Source organism: Uloborus diversus, chromosome 9 (assembly GCF_026930045.1).
Source record: "Uloborus diversus isolate 005 chromosome 9, Udiv.v.3.1, whole genome shotgun sequence".
Lineage (NCBI taxonomy): Eukaryota > Metazoa > Arthropoda > Arachnida > Araneae > Uloboridae > Uloborus > Uloborus diversus.
Genome location: NC_072739.1, coordinates 22855968 through 22879203, shown reverse-complemented (window position 1 = coordinate 22879203; position 23236 = coordinate 22855968). Strand labels below are relative to the sequence as shown.

Below are 23236 nucleotides of genomic sequence, written 5' to 3'. Positions count from 1 at the left end.
ACACGAACGCCTACACACACACACACGAACGCCTACACACACACACACGAACGCCTACACACACACACGAACGCCTACACACACACACGAACGCCTACACACACACACACGAACACCTACACGCACACGCACGTACACAACACTCACTTACACACATGCATACATACACTTACGCACTCACACACATGCGCCTACACAAACACACACGCTCGTGATTCGGAACTCCAGCGCTCGAATACGCTACCTTGCGGTGATTTATGCGAATGCAACTAAAACATTGCCACGTTGCGCATCACGTGTTGACGTGATGCGCAACGTAGGCAATGTTGACGTAAACACAGGCAGTTTGTTCTGAGTATTTATTAACGCAATCGATGTGTCTTAGTTTGCTTTCAGCTACAGAAATTAATTCGTCCCTTAGTAGTATTCTCGAGCTTCTCAAAATAATGTTAGTTTTCATTATTTCTTTCAAAAAAGTATTAAATGGTGGAAGCGTAAACAAGAAAACTCTGGATTAACAAAATTGGATAACGTTATACCAGGTAAAATTTTTTATTGTTTTGTATGAATTTGTAAGAATATGAGTTTTTTTTTTAATCTTAAATTAATTTAACTAATCATATTTTACAGCAGCATTTAGTTGGAATGGACAGTATGCAAAATATTTTCTTGAATTTATTATCGTAGAACAAAATGAAAAATGTTTAACCGAGAAAGAATTGACTTTATTCCTTTTATTCTCAGCTGAAAGGTTTCGCCAAATTTGTTTAGGGTTATAGTAGTTTTAGTATTGTGCAAGCAAAGGAGCCTTGGCGAGTTTTCGCGTTTTTAGTTAAACCATTTTTAATTTTTATCATGAGTGGAATAAAATGATAGTAAGATTACAGAATTCGATAAGTAAAAAGAAATAATGGTCAATCAACTGAAAAGAAAACTACCACCATATATAAACTGTGAGTACACATTTTATTAATTTTGTTCTGAGTGAATTTGAATAAATATCAGTTTTTCAATTCGATGAAAAAAACGAACTTAACAACATTGACTGGCACTTTTCCTTAACCTAATTCCACATAAATGATTTAAATAACCTTTGTTACTACAGTATCCTACAGAAATAGACAGTATGCAAATAAATTTTCTTGAAAATATTTATCGCAGAACAGATTGAAAAATCCAGAAAGAACGTTAAGAATTTGAACAATAAAAAATAAAAGCTCGCCAAAAATCTGTTTATAGGGTTACGGTTTTCAAATTGTGTGAAAGAATAATGTATCTTGACAAGATTTCGCATATCAGGTAAATCATTTCCATGACGAATGAATTAAATGCATGATTTCTTTGGATATCCAATCATATAGTCATAGAAATAAATTATCTAGTGTTAAACGTTACTCTTGACAGTCTGCCACGCATGTGCACTATGTGACAAAAATGTCAACAAATGCTGGAAATGTCACGAAACTGAACTTAATATGTACTAATGTATAGAAAAAACGGTACAAAATGAAAATGCCGTTCGAAGCGAACCAAAAATTTATGAATTCCGAATTCAACATCGTGAAAATGACTGCTTCAGAACAACTTACTGTGTGTTCTGCATTAATTGTTTACTTTCGTAATACTTTTTGGTTTCTAATCTCTTTCTATATGGGTCAGAATAACCAAAAGACTTTGAAAAATCTTTTCAAACGAATAAAGCGAAAAAATCGTACATACGAACAAAAATCACAACACTTTTAGCATTTTTTTCGTTACCACATGCGTTTGTTTTAGTTTTCAATTCCGCCATTAGACAGTGACTGCAGTGCCCCCTATAGCTCGTTGGAGTTGCGAATTGCGAAAAACATAATTTAAATTCAAGATGCCAAAAATTCAAATTAATTTTTTTTTTTGCGAATAAAAATAATTTTATTAATGCAACAATAAGAAAGATAAATCGTAATAGATTGTCGTCTGCGTATTTCTCGTGATTTTAATTGTATGGAAATGGTCGGAAATATTATCTCAATGATTTAAAATTTTTAACTGTTGCCATCTTATGTTTGTTAATAAATAAAATATTTGTAATTAATTCAAGTAAGGCTTTTAAAGTAACTTTCAATTTTCGCTCTTTGTTTTGTTTTTACAATAATTCAGACATTGGGATGGTCGTCAAGTTTTTGCATGTGTAATTTTGTTTTTGTTAGGAATATTGCTTCCTCGTCAAGCATGGGGAGGGATCAGAAAAAGGAAAAATATAGAAGAAAGTTTCGTGATGGCCACAACATACTAGTAATTGTATGGAAATGATAGGAAATATTATCTCAATGATTTAAAATTTTTAACTGTTGCCATCTTATGTTTGTTAACAAATAAAATATTTGTAATTAATTCAAGCAAGGCTTTTAAAATAACTTTCAATTTTCGCTCTTTGCTTTGCTTTTGCAATAATTCAGCCATTGGGATAGTCGTCAAGTTTTTGCATGTGTAATTTTGTTTTTGTTGGGAATATTGCTTCCTCGTCAAGCATGGGGAGGGATCAGAAAAAAAAGAAGAAGAAAGTTTCGTGATGGCCACAACATACTAGTTTTTTTTTTTTTTTTTGTGAAAATTTGCATTTTGATTATTTTTTAACTGTTCTGGGACATTTAGGAAAATGAACAAATTAGATCAGATTATAGAAATCAGATCTAAATTAACGTTACAACTCTTGTTATTTTTCTTGAAAAATCACTTGTTTGAAAAAAAATTACTGAAATACAATAAATTCATAAAAGAACTTTAAGTTTATCCACTGCAGCATTCTTCTTAAGAAAAGTAAATTATAAGCTTAATAATGTACTTGACTGTTCCTTATTAATTTTGAACAGCAAAAAGTAACATGGCGCAATAATTTCCAAACTATTGCATCTATACTTGTTCTGTAAAAACATCTCCGAATCAAAAGAAAACACTAAATTAAAATGAAAAATAACTAGTACATGGCTGTTTTCCAATTGTTACAAAATTCATTTCTTCGTTTTGACGAAGAAATAAATTTTGTATTTTTTATTTTTATTTTATTTATTTATTATTATTATTATTTTTTTTTTTTTTTGTTCTGATGCATTTTAACACTGTAAAAGCGATTCAGAAACGTTCCTGGAAAATAACAGGCACAGCTGATATGCCCAATTTCTACCAGTAACATATTTTACCAGGAACGTTTTCCGATGAAAGTCAGTAACCTTTCTGAAATATTGGGAAATCTCCCCTTGTTAAAGCCAGTCTCAAACCTTCTAGAAAAGTTGAGTAGGTTTAATGTATTTGATTAAAACCTTCCTGAGTTACTAAGAAAGTTCCAGAAGCATTAGAGCAACCATGATCTAAGCTACGCGAACATTGCAAGCAAAAACCAAGTATGTTCCTAGCCTGCAATTCCTGCCTCGCAAAGTTGCAGCTATCCATTGAGTTATGTTCCCATTGAGAGCGTAGCCACTCCGGACGGGCCGTAATCAAACGAATGCCAAAACACTTAATAAACATGCTCAGCCAATCTTTAAACTGGTAGCAAAAATATTTTTCACACCAGTGAAAAGTCTGCATTCGTGCTTCTTTTAGCAATTCAGGAAACTTTTTTGCGAAGATCCTTGATTTTGCTGGGAAATAGGTGAAAACCTCTGAAATCCCAAAACGTAACACGGAATTAATCTGCGACATTTCGAATTTTTTTTACAGTGAATTAATCAAAACATATTTTTGTGTACCACATTTCAGTATATTTATCTTGGGACAAAAAATAATTTCGTTAATGTAATAAAATTAATTTTTTTGCTGAAATTAACTTTTTTCTCCTTTTTATCATTTGCAATTTTGAAAAAGTTCACCAAGAAGTCTAGAAATATCAATCCAAAAAAACATTTCGTTACCGTAATGAAAGTATTCATTTTTTTGCTGAAATTAAATTTTTTCTCCTTTTTGCCATTTGCAATTTTTTTTTCATTTACAATTTAAAATTGTTCACCAAAAAATATTTTCACAAATAGCAACGCAAAAATACTCGAGCTAGTTACTAGCAAAATTTTCAACCTCAAACTTGAAACACAAAGTTTCCAACTTTCTATGACAAAATGCGTGTTTACAAACTTTTGCTTTCCGAATGCAACTACTCAACACACTAACGCGTGAATGAAAACAATTTTACTCTATCATTCCGAGTTTATGAATGAAGAGCTCATTTGTTTACTACGATCGCTCATTGATAAGTTCTTACCTGAACAATAGCTTTGCTTTCAACTTGAACGGGCGACAAAACACACGCGAGCACCACGCTTGCGACCATGTAAACTTCGACCACTGCCATCTTATCCTTGTTTTGTTTTTTTTCTCGAGGCACACGGATAAAATTAAAACTCAACCGCTGGAAAACCAATGTCCGTTCGCGCCGATGTCCTAAGCTTTTTATACGCAGTTTGTTTTTGATTTTCTTGCTCTGCTTCCGACGAGTTTTTCCGATCCCTCTCCCCATTCGCTCGTCGTGGGATTCTGAGCATTTCCATGGTAACGGGAGGACGCGGATCTCACGCTGCTTGGGATGGAGATGGGTTTGACTGCTGATTTTTTGCCGCCAAGGGATGAGTTCTCTGAGTGGTGAGTGGAAGTGTGACGTCACTATACTTTACTCCCTTTTCCCCAAATTAGTAGCTACTTCTGAATATAGTCGGATAATGATTTAACGAATTCACCGGGACCGAAACTTTTATACGTTAAATCGGGGTTATTCGTAACATCAGAGTGCGAAATTAAAAAAAAAAAGAAACACTTATCTTATTTAAAACCCCTAATAAGCAACTGCACAAAAATATCTCTAATTAGAAAGTGCATACTTTTTTTTCAGCATTCCACGACTTACCACGCTACTACTTAATTTGAAATTTTAAACTATTGAGTAATAGATGTTTGAGCTCGACCTCGCCCATCAAAAATTACTGATTACAAGAAAAGTCTTTTTCTGCTTCGGACAATATGGATGTAATATTTGGAAAACAATCCAATATTTCCTAACTCAAATTAACAAAATAATTTTTTGTTCGGCTGTTAAAATAATTTGTTATTTCGAGGTTTATTATTCGCTAAATAGGGGATTTTGCCTTCATTTTAGTCGGGGGAAAAGACAAATTCGTCAAATCGCGAAATTCGTTAAACAGAGGTTCTTTAAATCGGGGTCCGACTGTATTTTGGTTCTAAATGCTGATAATTTTATGTTCAACAGGGTATTATGCGATCAAGCTACAATACTTATCACACATTCCGTCCTCAAATCAGCCCTAAATTTGTTTTCGAGGAATTAGATTTCCCAAGGGGGTCCTGATCTCCCTTAAGGGAGTACACATAACCCAAGTTACATTTTGAAGACTTGAATTTCGAAAAAATTCGACTCAGACCCCCTATTTGTGTCCGAAAATTGCACTCTCACCCCCTTTCCGATGATACCTGCTTGAAAACAAGAAGCTAGACCTGTCCTGGTCTTACTCCACGTCCCATTTCTTAAGGACTCTTCCACCTGTAATCACACAAAGCTAAAGCCTGAAGTCCCCCGACATCACAGAAAATCGTCTACAATTGTGTTTCTATGGTCTAAACTTTAAAAATTTCCAATGAAGAGCCTCTGAACCCCTTCTCCTCGACGTCATCAAAGATCATCTTAGTTTTTGAATTTTGGAGCTCCAATTTCAAAAAGAATGCCAGGGAAGATTCCTTGAATCCTATCCCTTCCCCTAACATACATTAGAAAAGCCGTCCTACAATCACGTTTTAAAAACTTCAGATCCGAAATCCTGCCGCTGGAACACTAAAGAATCTCACTTCCCCACAGCATGACAAAAAAAGTTATGTTTTTGTAACTTCAATATTCACATATTTCTGGGGAAAAAATTCTGAACCCTCTACCTTTGCCTAAAGTCTTTAAAAAGGGCCTATAATTCCGTTTTTAGGACTTCAATTCCGAAAAATTTCCTGGGAAGAGCCCTCGAGCCTTCCTTCCCCTAACATCTTTGAAGACTCTCTAATATTGCGTTTTTTGAACTTCAATAGCAAAAAGTTTAGGGAAAGTTCCTGAAATCCATATATTTCCTTAACGCTACCAAAGTTGGCAAACGTGCGGTTTTTAAGACTCCCATTTTGAGCATTTTCCGGTAAAACGTTTCGAATTCCGTTTCTTCCCTCAGCTTCTTGAAAGATGGTCTTCAAATACATTTTCAGTGCTTCAATTTCAAAAATTTTCTGAAGAAGAGCCCTTAAGTCTCTCTTTCTTGAGCAGTTGAAAGTAAAAATGCGATTTAACGTTAGGTAGTCTGAACTGGGATTCAATCCAAGTATCATTAAACATTCAATCATTATTTTTAGAGGAGAAAAGATGCTTTTCTCGAATGACTTAACATCCAAAGGCTCACACTATTCGAACTGAAGAAGTGGTTCCTTGAAACCACGGAACACGTATCTGCAATCAATTGTTAATTTGTATTTTCAACGTTGTTTTTCTTCAGTTACTTTGTTGCACAAAGATATTTTTTCAATTCGAATTTTACGAATATTCTGCATGAGATAATGGCTGTAAAAACAAGAAAATTGCCAAAGACTTCATAAATACCAAATTACAGCACCCATGTCAAAACTTCAACCTAATAGGTTGTATTGGAGGTGTGACCCACTTCGTAGCTAATTGAAATCGCTTTTAGCAACCCTGTTGCTTCTACTATGTTATCGTGATCTTGATCTTATCCATCGTATCTCTCTATCAATCAAGGCTTCACTTACAAACTATAAATGCGTCCTTTTTGTTTTCTAACAAACAAAGCTGGATTGATTATTGAAAAATTTCTTTTTGAGTACGTATCGAATGAACTAATACGTCAAGAAGATAACAATCAATGAAATCAAGACATGTCAAATGAAATGTGTCTGTAACAAAATTGAACTCATTCGTGCATTAATGATGTAGGGAAGAATGTTGTACCTTGGACTATTTCTAAAACTTTTTGATTTTCAAAAAAAGAATGTGTGATTTTTATGGTTTTTAGTTATTAAAACTTAACTTCAAGCCTTTTTGCATAAGTAAAAAATATTTCGGATTATAAAAAAAAATATTTTACTATTTTTGTATAATTTTCACAAATTTTATGTAATTTGGACCATAGTACATGACAGTGGCAGCGCGAGAGCAAAAGTAGACGTCGGCGATGCAGTTTTGCGAGGCCCTTTTAATCATAAAATATTTTCATACAAATCATTCAATTCATGGAATTAATTTTTGTACTAACTATTGGCACTTAGAGTTCCCAATTCACTTAATTGCTATGACAAAAACATTTCTGGACTAGTAGCGCAAAAAAAATTTGTTTTTTGTGGTGAAGTGAGGGGGAGGCACATTGAAGGGGGAAAATGACCTAATAGAAATGGGGGGGGGGGGTCTGGGGGTCCTCCCCCGGAAATTTTTTTAAAATTTGTAGTTTAAAAACGCCATTTTAGGCTTTCTTTGCTCATGTTAGGGAAAAAAATTTACAGAGGTCTCGGTGGAAATTTCTAGAAATTGAAGCCTTATAAATGAAGTTATAGGCCATATTTATTGACTTTAGGGTCAGAGATTGTCCCAGATCGATTCTTTTGTTTAAAAAAAATAGGTCAAAATCAACACTCTGCAAATTCTCGAAATGAAGTTTCAAAAACAGAATTTTAGACAAACTTTGAAGATTTTACGGGAAGAAAGGGAGCTCTTCCCTCGAAAAATTTTGAAAATTATGGTCCTAAAAACTTTAGCAATATTTTATATTCAGGAGCCATTCCACTTAAACTTTTTGTTAATGTACTTTAAAAAACCTAATTTCTAATGATATAAAACAAAGGTGGTATGGGGGACCCTTGCCCGAATATTTTCTGAAACTCAAGCCTTAAAAATGCGATTGTAAGGCCTTATTTTGTAATATTAGGCTCGGTAATTTTTGAAATTCAAGCTACAAAAACACAATTTTAAGCGATTTTCGATGTTGTTTAGTATTTGGGGGCTTTAAGCGGGAAATATCGCGAAATTTAAGATCTGGAAACGAAATTTCAGATGCTCCATAATGCTTTCGGTGTGCGTGTGTATGGAGGGGTGTGTAGGGAGGTGGAGGAGGGGTGTGTGTTCGGAGGAGCAGCATTTTGAATATTTTCTTATTTTTAGACGAACTTAGGAAACAAAAAAAGAAAAGAAATAGGACGGGGGTGGGGGGAATAGAGTTAGCTGATCAATAAGCTGTAGCTACTGAATGTTTTAAATTCAGGCCCCGACAGAATTGGGCCCCGCATTTGCTAAGGCTGGCTCTCTGCAGTCTCCGCTGCACGCACTATTTTGATTACTTTTGTGTCTGTTGCATTAATAAGGGCTTCAGTTGAAAACATGGAAATTTCTTAAAACTTTTGAGAATTTACTTCTGAGAATTTTGCGAGGCTCTACCTGCGCTAGGCCGTCGGCAATCGCCGACGTTGCCGACGCCTAGCGCCGCCACTGGTACATGATGCTCGTGTACCTTGAGAAAGACCTCTTGTACTTGTTTAACTACATAACTTACGTTGTATTCAAGTTTACTGGACCCTTTTCATTCAACTTTCTTAAATGCCTAGTAATGGTGACCTGCTCACTTTGAATACTTTTTCAGCCTCTCTAAAAGTCTTTTTTTTTTTTTTTTTTGTCGGGATCATTACTTCTTACAGCTTCAATAGCATTTTTCAATGCCTCAACATCTACTGGATCCCTCTTGATTCCAGTTTTACTTCGAGGTATGATAACCACGTCATTTCAAGCAAGTGAGTCAATTTTTACCTACATACAGTGGAGCCTCGTTCATCCGGCCTCCATTTTTCCGGATCAAATTGGTAGACTTTAAAAAATATTTTTATTCTTTACTGATAATAAAGCTGTAAGTCACTCTGGATCTCTGTCTCTCTGTCAGGGTCTCTGTGACGCGCATAGCACCTAGAACGTTCGACCGATTTTCATGAAATTGGACACAGAATTAGTTTATAGCAGGGGATGTGCAACTCGAAGCGATTTTTCGAAAATTCAATTTTGTTCTTTTTCTATTCCAATTTTAAGAAAATTTTACTGAGCAAATTATCACAACGTGAAGGAGTAAATTAGCAAATTATCATAACGTGGAACCGTAACATGGGCAAGCAAATGAACAAAGCAAATTGGCGAGAAATTCATCATCCAGTATTTGAATATACAGGCGAACCAAATGACCTTTTAATTTTCTATTACGGGCAAAGCCGTGCAAGTACCACTAGTTACTTATAATTTTAAATTATGATCGCAAGAATGAGACTCAAGCGAAACATTTGATTTTTACAACAACTCCTGCTTAGGACGCAACTCTTGCAAAGATCGTACGCAGAGGCTCCCCGATGGGAAGTCACTGTGACCTTTTTAAAATTTTCTCATTAAGCAAATTTTGTCTGACGATTTGGCAAAATTATTATCATGCGGCAAATTTTGTAGTTCCATTCGGCAAATTTTGACAGCGAAGACTCATCGCCAATGGGATGCTAATGATGATGGGTGACATCGGCAATGTGGCCATCGCAATGTGGAGGTGGACCAATGATGGGTCCACCTCCACACCATACTGCTTCAGACTGTTTGCAAGGTCTTTACTAGTTGCTCTTCTGTTGGCCTTGACCATCCAAATAAGTTATCTTTCCATTTTTGAAGACCTTTTGCGTTTTATGCCACACTTTCCCATCCTCTTTGGGACACCTGGTATGTTTTCTTTGACAGAAACGTTGATTCTGCTGACAGTTTTTTGGGAAATATTAATTTTTTTCGCAATTTCTCTCTGTAAAAAGGTATTTTGGTCTGACATATACATAACCCACGTTTTCCTGCGTGAGGAGCTCAAACAGATTACCCATTTCACAAAATTCACCAAAATCGATGTTCGAAGGAAAAAACATGAAAACAAACACTAAATCTGTTCCCTGAAACCATTGTGCAAAACGAAATCCTTCATAGACTTGTTATTTTAGTGATCCTAGCACAAAAATACACGAAAAAATACTTCACACCACTCGTAGCTGCAGAAAAAGGTTAACAACAAGAGAACATAGTGGCGGCTGTGTTATCAGATAAGGCTCAAAGCTTCCAGGGAGGAAACTCAAGGAAATCGGGAAATTTTGCAGCGAAATAATGTATATAGTACTTCGACTATTCTTGAAAAACATAATCAGGCTTTTAGAAAGGATCTAGAGGCTATTTTTAAATAGGAATATTCGATGTTCCTGTTTTTTTCGCTCCTTGAGTCCAATAAATTTCACACTTTTGTAAATAATAACGTGTTTTGCGTAAAAAGATCCTACATAATTTTGTTGCAAAGCATTTTTTTTTTTTTTGCTTTTATAAAAAATAAGTCTGTTTATTTAAGAACTTAGTAAAACATACCATGCTCACATGTGTGCCCACCTTTCCCCTATAAGTTAATTTATACATTTATTTTTTAAAAAATTATGTGATTAAAAAAAACAAAAGACCTTGAAATAAATCGAAAAAGTTCAGCGATTTTTTCAGGAAGTGTGTGTAGAGATCGATGGTGTGGAATGGGATGGTGAGCATTAGCTGCTGAACTACAGCATGTGTATCTAACAGAAGCCGTCTTTTAAATTGTTAGATACCTATAATTACACAAAATGTGATCCACCCTAACAGTTTTAAAATGAACTGTAACATTAAAATGTCAATAGCATAAATTGAGTGCTCTAAATCGAAAACAGAACCCAATTTGCACAAAACCTCCTACTCTGTTGCTTTAATTTTGTATTTCTTTTTGTTTTTCTTACGTGGCAACACTTTCCTGGTTTCATCAGTCGAAGGGCGCCGCCTACCGGTAGGAATAACCTACAAGAGGATTGTTTTGTCGGAAGCGTTAAAAGGATTCTTTTTCTGAAATTTCCTTTCGCTCTGTGGAACAAAACAAGATGATGAAACTTGACTTCCGACGTGAGCGAACATCTACGGGTTTTTGGAAAATTACTACTCAATTCGCTCGGAACTGTTATGTTTAAAACTCGATGTCGAGAACGATAGTAAAATTTATGGACAAAAGTACTACTCAGAATTTTGAGAAAAGTCTACGGAAATTGATATGCCGTTATACAAAGGAATATCCTCATATATATAATAGACAATGATGGGGCAACGCTCCTGACGTCATCAACAATGAAATTTGCGCCACGGAATGATAATTTGATCATATGTTTTGGCAATGTTTGACATGGAGGGAAAGGCTTTATCGTGACGAGGCTGAACTCGATCCGGTAACTGTTTTACTGGTAAGACTGTCTCACTTCAGGGGAATGAAGAAACGAAAAAGTGGTCAACAATAAACGCTTTCTACTGGAGTTTAGGGTTCATCCACTAGAGTTAGGGTTAAAATTTCAACTTTCAAAATATCACCGAACAGGAAATGGCTTCGTTCTAATGTAGAAGCAATTTTCACAAGTCATACCTTGATGGGCGATTTCCTAATCTTTAAAATAGATGGAAACGATGGAGTAGCAAGATATTCAACCCCCTTGTAACTTTGTTTCATAAACGTTTTAAAATAATTGTCACAACGCTGAAAACCATTTTAAGATGTTTATTAAACGAAGTATGCTACACATTTGGAACAATAACGCAGTAGGATATTCAACACACTTTGTTTTATAAACGTATTAAAAGGTGGTTGCCAAGTCGCTATATTTATTATAGAAATAAAGACGTCTAAAATTAATATGGTCACTATAAGCATTGCAATGCAACGAATCAGGAAACAATCTATGCAAAGTTGTTAAATAGATGCTTCTTAAGGTACTAACTAAAATTACTGACTTTGTTTTATATGAGGTCGCAAAAATTTTTACTGTGGATGCGAGACTTGCATTTTTGTACATTTTGTGATTTTGTTGGGTAATAATTTCTTGATGTAATACATAATATCATTTTAATACAAAGTAGGGGAGACTGTTGTACCTTGCGCCATGCACTTTAATCAGCTAGCGCTTTTACCTAGTGAGGAATCACGGTACTATGTCAGCCATGACAGTCTCTCCACCTGCCAGAGTGAGTTGTAGGTTGAAACTCCAGCTTTTATGTGGAAAGTTATTGTTTTGTGATTTGTGCAAACAAAAGTAAATAATTCTAGTGTTAGTTAAATGAAATTGGACTCTTAAAGACTAGTGTTACCCAACTGATTGACCATTATATCTATTGCCTATCTCTCGGTAAGTGTATTCAACATTTAGTCTTTACTTTTTACGTAGCTGTTAGGTTAGGGTAGCAAGTTTTGTATAAACATGCACCCTCGAGTACCTTGAAACCAAGCTCCACTTGTGCCTTGAACCACTGGATCAAGGTACAATAGGAACAATAGGTTGCAGTGATTGTTTTTTTTTTTTTTTTAGGTAGGATTTCATCGTGCCTCGAAGTAAAACTGGAATCAAGAGGGCTCCAGTAGATGTTGAGGCATTGCAAAATGCTATTGAAGCAGTAAGAAGTAATGATCCTGATAAAAAAAATGACTTTTAGAGAGGCTGAAAAAGTATTCAAAGTGAGCAGGTCAACCATTACTAGGCATTTAAGAAAGTTAAATGAAAGTGGGTCCAATAAACTTGACTACAACTACGCAAGTTATGCAGTTAAGCAAGTACAAGAGATTTGTCTCAAGGTGCACGATCATTATGTACCACGGACCAAATCACATAAAATTTGTGAAAAATATACTAAAAAAGAAACATATTTTTTTTATAATTCGAAATATTGTTTTACTTATGCAAAAAGGCTTGAAGTTACATTTTAAATAACTAAAAGCTATAAAAATCACACATTCTTTTTTTTTTTTTTTTTTTTGAAAACCAAAAAGTTTTAGAAGTGCTCCAAGGTACAACAGTCTCCCCTACATAACTGAAGAAGAGACAATCGTTTTCAGCGCGCATGTGTTTTTTGAAACTCAGAATAGAACTACGGTATTTCAGCCATTTTGAAAGCCTTAAAAATCAACTAGTTCGAGTGAATTAGTGCTTAAAAATCAATCAAAGTCAAATCGATTCCTTCGTTTCAATTGGAGATCTAGATTTCATTAAAAAATTTTCATCCCACTACGATTTCGAATTAATACGATCGCTAGTCAAGCTCAACAGTTTTAATAAATACACATATGACATCTTCAGACATCTTCAGTATGTTACCGCCCTAAGCCAGTGCTTAAGCAGTACATAAAATACACCGCTACTCAGTTAGTGCATCCAAGGACTGCAGTTCTGTGCTTTTTTGCAGGTCTGTGGAGTCAGAGTCGGACTTATTTTGGGGTAAAGGAGTCAGTCGGTGCACAGTTCAGTGCTTTTGCAGGTCTGTAGAGTCGGAGTCGGACTTATTTTGGCGTAAAGGAGTCAGTCGGTGCACAGTTCAGTGCTTTTTTGCAGGTCTGTGGAGTCGGAGTCGGACTTATTTTGGGGTAAAGGAGTCGTTTGAAAACATGCCGACTCCGACTCCGTTTTTTTTCATTTCTTAAATTTTCACTGACTCTCCTTGCATTTTTTAAAAACTGATCACCAGTTAATTGGATTACATGTATAAGGCCTACTAATAAACTCTCATTGTGGCAACCAGCTGGCTTGATTGTTTATCGAGCTTTCTGTAACAACTACCTACGCCGTCTCCTAGTTTGTTTACTTTTTAACTTTATTTAACTGTAGCATCTGTCAGAAAACAGTTTTGTTGCCTAATAGTTTCTAAGTACTCACTTTCAAATAAAGATAATAATATATTTTTACCTCGATCTCAGTTATAAAATAGTAAAAGGAATGTATGGATCGCTTGAGGAAGTCGGAATACTTCTAAGGGTGCTTGGTAAATTCAAATACGTGTTGGTACCGAAGCGCAAATCCAAAAGATCCGATAAAATATAAAGGTGTTTTTTTAAATCTAAAGATTTTATCTAAGAAAGCTTGGTTATCACTAAAAAGTACAAAATAAAATCAGTACATTATTTAATGGTTACAACACTCAATAGTTGTAGTTAATCCTAAAATCTTCATATTAAGGTTAATTCTAAAGTTTCCAATAAAATTTAAATTAAAAATTGAGCCAAGCAATGTAGGTATAGTAAAAGCTATTCGTACAAAGCTGTATACCGCAGCATTTTGTGTAAAATTTGCTCCATACGTACAGGTACGCGATCTCTCCTCGCAATACAGTGAGGTTTGATATTTTCGTTGAAAATTTTAAGATGAATTGTAAGATTTATCATTGGAAATTTTTTTCAGAATTAAAGTATTTTAATTTTTATAAACTCTGAAATTAAGTTGAGGTGTTACTCACCAGATGGGTGTGTCCCCCCCGGGGGGGAGGACCGCCATCTCTCAAGAAAAGTTTTTAACTTAGCAAAAAGTTTTATTTTTCTCTCAAGTTACAGATTTCAAAAATTGAAAGCACAGAATTTGATCAACATCTATTTGTTAAATATCAAAGAGGAGCAAGTTAATCCTTTTAATTTTTTAAAAAAAATGAGTTTTATAGCAATCTTACTTCAGAAATTGTAACTATAGGATAAATTGATTTTCAAATTGAATTTCTAACGTTGTATGCATTTTAGGTTTACATTAAAATACAACGCGAAAACTACATAAAAAGAAATTAATGTTTCAATCCCTGTTTCGGGTTTCCTCCCTTCCCATGAGGGGGGGGGGATTGAAAAAGAAAAAAATAAATAATAACGCTTGAAAATCCTTTCAGGCGGATAACTTCTTAAAGAAGCCATGAGAGCCAAACAAACTGGTAGCTAATACAGACTTAGCACACCAGACACGTCTGGTGAATAGACACGAAATGAATGAATGCAAAGGAATTAATAAAAAAAATGGATATGTAAGTGATTTTGTAAATGGCTCACAGTAACAAAATAAACTATTTCACTTTGCCCCGCATTAACTTGACTAATTGTACAAAATATTTAAAATAGAAATTCGCTTAATATTAACAAAATAAATTCTGCACCAAATACTAGAAGGTATCAATTAATATTTAAAATGTCGATAACAAGAACTATATACATAATTTAAAAGTAACAAAAATAATTTTTGACTTGAGTAAAATATTACAATACGAGTATCATTTTTTAAAAATTGTCTGTGTTATGTGCCTTAATCTGCGGCGGCGCGGCATTTCTTTCTTGACTGGAATAGATGACAAGTGCTGCTACATAGTTAAATTTTTACCTGATAGGTGACGCTAAAAGCAGAGTAAATATTTCACCATTTCCATCAGAAACGGACTGCTTACATTATTTTGTAATTTAAAGTCTTCTTTCATAAAAAGGAAGAATTTGACTAATTTATTGAAGTACAGAAATACACTTATTTACTGAATTTCCTGAAGTAAAAAGTAGAAAAAGGAAAGAGAGGGAGAGAGTATAAGAAACGCGGTGCAGACACTGGGTTGTCGAGTCCGTCAGTGATGATGATGTTGTTGATTAATATATCTGCAGATATCTTATCAGTTACCGTATGTTGCCTTCATTTTCTGTTGACCTCTCTTAGTAAACAGTCCTTTTACTAAATTTTGCTTGAAATTAGCTCGTCCGATCCCTCAACAAGAAAAAAAAAAGTTCATTAACCTGTATGATAACACAGCATTTACGTTATCATTGCATTGGAAACCGCCCAATTTCATATCTATCAACGCAAACTAAAACCAGTATAGATTAGGTTTTTTTTCTCTTTTTTTTTTAATAGCTCTACGCTTTGTGTATCAGAGCAAGCACCTAGTTTTCAATGCACATGAAGAAAAACGGCATTATCTTGATAGATATCAACGTTATCAGTATTATCGTCTTAATTGAATATTCAGTTTTTTTTTCCTTTCAAGATAACACATTCAATGCCTCCTGCTCAAAAACCCTTTATTTTGTGAAAAAAAATTTGCTAAATGTTTCGAAAGACACATTTCATGTTGACTACAGCGCAGTGAAAAGGGCCCCGAAGTCTTAGTGTTGCTCTGAATCCCACGGGATAAATCCCGCTATATATCACACGGTATCCCATGGGATTCGCGATCGGGATTGGAAACCCTGCTCTTTTACACATGCCGAAAAAACAAAGATACCTATAACTCGCTTCTAGAAATGACCCCTCTAAAAGCAGAAGCTAGATCTGTCCCTGCTCAACACTAAAGTACTATGGCCTTTTTACATCATTTCCAATTTCAACTTGGATTTGATGCGCAAGAACTTTTTAAAAAAATTTTAAGGGAGTTACACTAAAAGAGTGATAATTATTTAAGTTGGCCCCGCTTGGCGACTGACCTTTTTAGGAATAGCCGACCAGCCGACCGGATCCTGATGGAGTCGATAACAAGCATGTTAAAAGTTGCGTTGAAATCTCTACATAGTATAAAATGAAGTCTCCAAAAAGCGTCTGTTTGTTTGAACGCGCTAAGTTCGAGAACTGCCTGGCCGATTTCACTGAAATTTTCACAGTATCTTTCTTTTAGCTCCGGAAAGGTTTGCAGACCAGTTCGAAAAAAATTCGACGAATAGTTCTTTTTTTATTCCAATTTAGGCCCAATTTTCACCTAAATTCCCAAATATGGGGGTGAAAAATTATCTGCACATATTAATAGTAGGTATCGTTGGAAGGGATTGAATTTTCCGCGCTCTACGCAATTGTTTCAATGCTCTAACTTAACTACGGCGGGAGTTGTTAGCGTTTTTAGCTCGAATTTTTTTAGGCTTAGCTGAAATTTAGGCAGCACTTTCTTCAGAAACTCTATCAATAAAAAGTGAATTAATTGTCCCACAGTTTTCTTTTTGACACCATTGGAAAAAGCAATGTTTTTTACTCAAGATCCATCTCGACCTACGGTCTAAAAGCTAAGCTTCTATCTCGAGAGGAGAAATGTTACAAGCCTTTTTAAATCAAATTTAAGAAAAAATCTCATTTCCATTCAAATTGTTAGCCATTTTCTTTCGCATTTTCACTCCTTAAACTTATTTTATTCTGTGTTTCTGTGTTACGCTTTTTAAATCTATCTTTCTCGATTTAATTTCTTAAAAGTATTTCAACATCTGTCGTCATTGTTTAGAAGGGAAATTTTGCATGGTGTTTTTTTTTTTTTAATTTATTTAAGCCTGATTGTTGAATATACGGTACTTGACACAATTTTTATTTTCAAGGTAGACCGGACAAAGCCGGGCAATGCAACTAGTGTAAAATAAGAAAAAGAGGTACAAACAGGTGATATACACGTTATTATTTTTATTTTTGCCAAAGTAGAAAGCAAACAAGTTGCCAAGCCGAGTGATGTTGCTAAAATTTAAAAGTATCGCCAACAAAATTAACCTAGATTGGGTAAACGAGGTTTCGGTTGTAAAAGAGTTTCGCTTAATCAAACTCTACTTGCTTTCTACGGCGCGGCGCATGCGTCTAATCTTGATCTGGCGCCATCTCTATAAATATTTCTTAGAAATTGAATTGTGGTCAAATTCAAGTAAGTAGATCACAGCTACGAGTAACTGCGTACGAAAAATTCATTGAACTCTGAACTTCTGGTAAAGAACTTCTGACCTTGTTTAAAAGTCGAGGTGAACAGACGAATTGCTTGACGTCGGCGTCACAGGAACAAATAAACAAAGGAGATAAAGTTATACCAAACGATTTGAGAGTTCAGTTAAATTGCCTTCTATCGCTACTGTGGATTTCTCTAATAACGATAGCAGGTGTCTGTTTGATGATAGTTTGATAATTGCAGTTTTAACCCTAACTCCAGTGGATTAACCCTAAACTCCAGTAGATACAGTGCTGGTAAAAAAAAAATGCATCACCCTCGCATTTTCACAACAATGGGATTATGTGAGAAGTTTTGGGCGACCGATTAACGATGAATGTATGTGAAATTCTGCAAATCTTATGAAATAAACATTTAACAGCAGGAATCCGATAATTGTTTACGTAAATCGAATCTGTTTCCGGGCTAAGGCAAACTGCTGACCCCATGCTCATTTTCCCATTTCTGAACCTGCGTTTGAGTTTAGAGAGAAAAAAAAAAATTACTTAGTCCCATGTCAATTTAAGTCTAATGGCAGGATAAAGGTTTTTGAATTGTTACTTACCAGTTTTTCCCTATGGCACGGAGCAGAATCATCCTGGAAAATGACGTTTGGAACTGAAGTAAAGTGATCCCGGAAAGTATATAGGAAGCAATTTCTCCTCCAAAATGCCAATATACACCTGAGCGTTTACTGTTCCTTGCACAAAGTGAAGCCCACCAACTCCTTGATCAGAAATACATCCCCAAATCATCTGGGATACGGGATGCTTGACTGTATGTTGAATGCAGTCGGGATGATATTCCTCTCCTTTGCGGCGCGGGTGATGGAATTTTTTTTACCACCACTGTAGTCGTCATTGTCGACCACTTTTTCGTTTCTTCATTCCCCTGAAATGACAGTCTTACCAGTAAAACAGTTCAGTTACCGGATCCAGTTCAGCCTTGTTTTAAAAAAAAATAATAAATAATTTATTTGAATTTTGACGTCTTGAATTCCAATTATGTTTTCCGCAATCACGAGTGTGTGTATGTAGGCGTGTGTGTTTGTGTGTAGGGGTATGTGTGTTTGTGTGTAGGGGGTATGTGTATGTGTGTGTAGGCATGTGTGTTTGTGTCTGTGTGCTGGCATAAGTGTGTGGGTAGTTGTGTGTATGAATGTGTGTGGGGGGGTATGTGTATGTGTGTAGGCATATGTGTTTGTGTCTGTGTGCAGGCATGAATGTGTGGGTAGTTGTATGTATGTGTGTGTGTGTGTATGTTTTTGTGTGTGTGTATGTGTAGGTGTCTGTATGTATGCGTGTGTGTGTTTGTGTGTGTATGTGTGCGTGCGTGTGTAGTTGTGTATGTATGCGCGTGTGTGTAGGACATGGATGCAACCTGGAGACGGCTTTCGCTACAGGAGCTGCATCATGTTCGACGGTGATGGTGTGGAGGGTGCCGGTGGAAAAATAAAACGATAGCACGCCAAAAACAGTCAAGTGAGAACAATAAATAAGCAATCGTGATTTCTCAAAAAAAAAAAAAAAAAAACGCGTTTCTATGCATGACAAGCATTGCCAAAAAATATTATCAAATTATAAATAACTTACCGAATTTTTGGTGCTTCAACAATGAAACAATGCTGTCAGTATGCAATGGCGCTTTCATTGTTGGTGACGTAAGCGTTACTCAATCAGTGATTTTTGCTATTATATATTTGAGGATTTTCAATTGCTGTTTTATTATGAAGAACCATTTCCGCTACAGTAAGAAATATTTTTAGCGGACAATTCACGCATTGAAATTCGGAGTTTGACCTTTTGAAGCGTCCTGCAGCTCTTTGAAGCACCCTTCTGAATTTTTTTCCCATCATCAGTACTTTTTTTCAAACGGTCATCTTTATTTTCATCGAACGCAGCCAAAAACTTTCTTTGTATTTTCGTCAATTAATGGATGTTGAATTTCTCGTCAATTTGCTATGTTAATTTGCTCGTCCGTGGCAGGATAATTTACTCGTCTATGTTATGATAATTTGCTTGGTAAAATGTTCTTAAAATTGGAATAAAAAAAGGACAAAATTGAATTTTTGAAAAATCCTTTCGACGTGCACACTCCCATAGTACAAACTAATTTTGTGCCAAATTTCATGAAAATCGGCAGAACGGTCAAGGCGCTATGCGCGTCACAGAGATCCAGACATCCAGACATCCAAAGATCCAGACTTTCATCTTTATTGTTAGTAAAGAGATGTTGAAGCAATGGAGGAAGATGAATCATACTTTTTGCAGACCTCAAAACTTTTTGCACCATCCTCTAACTCCCGTAAAACCTTTACTTTTTTGTCAACTCATAAAATTTTTACGTGTAGACATCGCTGGATAAAATTTGACGAGCGTACTCTGAATAGTGTACTAAATCAAATATTGAGTTCCACACAAGTGCCCTACTATGTCTCTCAGTTGTTCAAAGTCCGCTTCGAAAGGTGCATGTCCGTGTGCATTCCACAAAATTGAAGAAAAAATTCGTCAGCAGTTTTTCGTAGACTTTTACGGCTCATCATTAACTTTCTATTGACTTCAGGACAATATATAAAATGTTTCAAGCAAAGATTAGCTGAGGTGGAAAAGTAGGAGTTGCTCGTATAACCGGTGTTTGCTCGTTAAAAGCGGATATTCCTCCCATAGACTTACAACTGTACCGACCTAGTATTTCAAATTTCTTCGCTAAACCCGGGTTCTCGTTAAATCAGGGCTCGTTATAAGCAAGTTCGACTGTTCTTCGAAATTACTGTATTGAAAACGTTGCGGATTCTCTCCTGTTTCTACTGAGATTAATTTACGCTAGGTTTTCGTGACAGGATATGTGACATCTGAATGAACAAGTGCTACCGTTGCACTAAACGTATGGCTACCAGTTTTTTAACATAATCCAAAGTGCATATTTGCTAAAAAGAAGATTCTCAGTTCGCTTTAGATCAATATCGGTTGTCTACTTCAAGAGGGAATCCATTTCTAGCAGCGGCTAGGGAAGGATGATGTTGAAATGCAATTTTCTACGCCTACAGTATGCTCAAAGCCGGTGCCTCAACTTCGATAATAACGAAAAAAAGTTCATATTAACATTTCGCACTTTTTAGTCATTCATAAATTTCTGTTGTTAAAATCTGCACAAATTCCATGGCTGTAGAGTCGGAGTCGAACTGATTTTGAACCAAAGGAGTCGGAGTCGCTCAAAAACAAGCCGACTCCGGTTTTTTTTTTCCACTTTAAACGGGCATTCTTTATCACCACCTCCTCTTTTTACTGACGATTTTTCAACCTCTAATACTTCTTCAAAACTCAGTAATACAAAAGTAGATGTAGAAATTGTTCTTTAATTTTCTTACCACTGACCAGTCACTTTTTAAAACAAGATTTTTTGTCCAAGTCATTATCACTGTTGCGATAAAGAAGGTTATTTGTTTGGTGGCAAATTCTAGCGATATACTATATATTTATATCTCTCTCGGGTCCTACTAATACTGGGCTAGGCGACTGAAAAAATACTTTGGCGACTAATTCCATCACAACAAGAATCTTTTATTTAGAAACTAGGTTACTCTCTATTTTCCTATAAATTCTGATAAATAATTTGTCAGACGATCAAAATTTTTCCCAGGGTCCAGCACCTAAGATATTAAAACTTTTGTTAGTCTCTCTCTCTCTAAACATTTTCGAGGGTGTACAATTAAAGTCCTGATTTCAAAACGCTGTAATTTAAAAATTACTCTATCGAATGACAGCCATACGTCCCTGGTTATTTGTTGAGCAAGAAAGACAATGGTTCCGAAATTAGTCGATAGATGGCGCAGTCATAGTTCAGATTGCTGTAGCTGATTACTACACGAGGACATACTGACCACAGTCATACAATCAGAACATATCAATCCGCTGATCAGCACAGATCAATCTGCTGATCTGGTGTGGAACACGCCGTTTAGTTCTTCTAGTTAACAGTCTGGAGTGGAGCAAGGCAGAAGGCATATCGAACAACTAAATGCCTTAATCATCCGCTCTAGGTGCCTCCCTAATTAAACTCCTCTTTTATTCTTGTCACTTCAGTTTTCGCCGTAAATGCTAATGAATTACAAGCAAACCCTTGGAATCCTTATCTTGCGAACAACGTCCTTAACGAATCAGATTTTTCCCTTTCATCTTACTATAGTGCCTAGAAAGAGTAGTGAGCCGATGGAGGGATAAAAGGTGAGGTGAAATGTGAGGAAAATCCAGATGGCGCTGCGCTCATCGAGCACGCTGTGCTCCTCAATCAGACTCGTTTTAAATCAGCGATTGCATGCTAATTTCGCAGTTTAAAAGCCCCGTTTTTCGGATTGAACTTATTTCAGCGCAAAAGACAGATTCTCTAATAAGTTCTATTTGTTACACGGGTGTTCATTTATTATTCGAAGCTTTACAAAATTACCTAACGCTAATTTCTCTTTAATGAAGATAGTAGACTATAAGCATTTAATAACTGCGCGTCTCTTATTTCGAAATAAAACTGCTTCTAAATTCTTGAAGCTAATTAAAATTATCAGAGCTTCGCAGTCTCAGTCAAAGAGTCGGAGTCGCTTGAGAACGTAATGACTCCGACCTATTTTTTCCTTAATTTTCAAGGACTCCTCCTTACATTAAAAAAAAAGGTCCACTAGCTTCGATCACATATATAGCTGCATACTAATTTGCAAATAACTGCAATTGGCAACCATCTGGCTTGGTTATTTGTTGAATTTCTGCAATACTTATCAACGTCAAACTGCTAGTTTGCTTATTTTTATAACTTTCTTTAAATAATAGAACTTGTCAGCAAACGGTTTTGTTGCCGATAATTATCGAAATAGTAGTTTTTGAATCTAACGTTATCAGTGTGAAAAAAAAAAAAATATGTATTTTTATCTTTTATCTCATATGTAAAGTAGCGAAAGAAATGTATCCGTTAAAACTAAAAACAAATGAGGAACATCCTCGTGCCTCTCCTTTGTCTAGCATTGCTTATGATAGCTTTAAAATGTTCTTTTAAAAGGAAGCGCAGCTTCTTAATCTCCCTACACCTAACATTGATTTGTACATTTTCTCCTACTTCAAAAATGATCTTTTTATCGTTGATATTATTTTCCACGACATTTTCATTATATACAAAAACTACAACATTTGGAGATTTTTTTAATTTCATACAAATCCAATATTCTTTAGGCAAATTAATATGAGCAAGTTCATTTATAATAGATTTATACGTGGTTATTTCAGTTTCATCTGCGGAAAGATCAAGTTTTATTTATTTCAAATAGGGAACATTTTTCTTAACTGCATATTTCCTGATGGAACTTTTCATAGGTAATTTTTTAGTTAAGTATGTTGACAGATTTGTCGGAATTGCCTCTTCTTTCAAAAAAGGTTTTTCCCGAGGCGCCAAAACTTCCTCGCCATTTATAATGTGCTTAAAATGCGTTTCAATAAAATGCTTTTCGAAATGCAAAGCACAAATTGAGCAATATTTATCAAAAACTTTATCTGACCTGGGAATTAAAGAGTTCCACTTCTTTAGTTTTTCTTCATCTGCTGGAGCTTTAAAAAGCGAAACTTTTCCCTTGCATGTTCTGTACCCACTTTTGCACCCAGGTATGAAACAAGATGAAGCTTTACT

At 35.4% G+C, this 23236-nt stretch overlaps 1 protein-coding gene across 1 annotated transcript in view; it reads right to left on the bottom strand.

Annotated features, from left to right (window-relative positions):
• The window catches only part of LOC129229680 (uncharacterized), a 71592-nt gene extending 67193 nt beyond the window's left edge, over positions 1-4399 (bottom strand). Inside the window, exon 1 of the mRNA XM_054864038.1 lies at positions 4235-4399. Coding sequence (XP_054720013.1) covers positions 4235-4324 — 90 coding nt within the window. The 5' untranslated portion in view covers positions 4325-4399. The remainder of the gene's footprint in view (positions 1-4234) is intronic.
• Positions 4400-23236: the final 18837 nt, after the last annotated feature.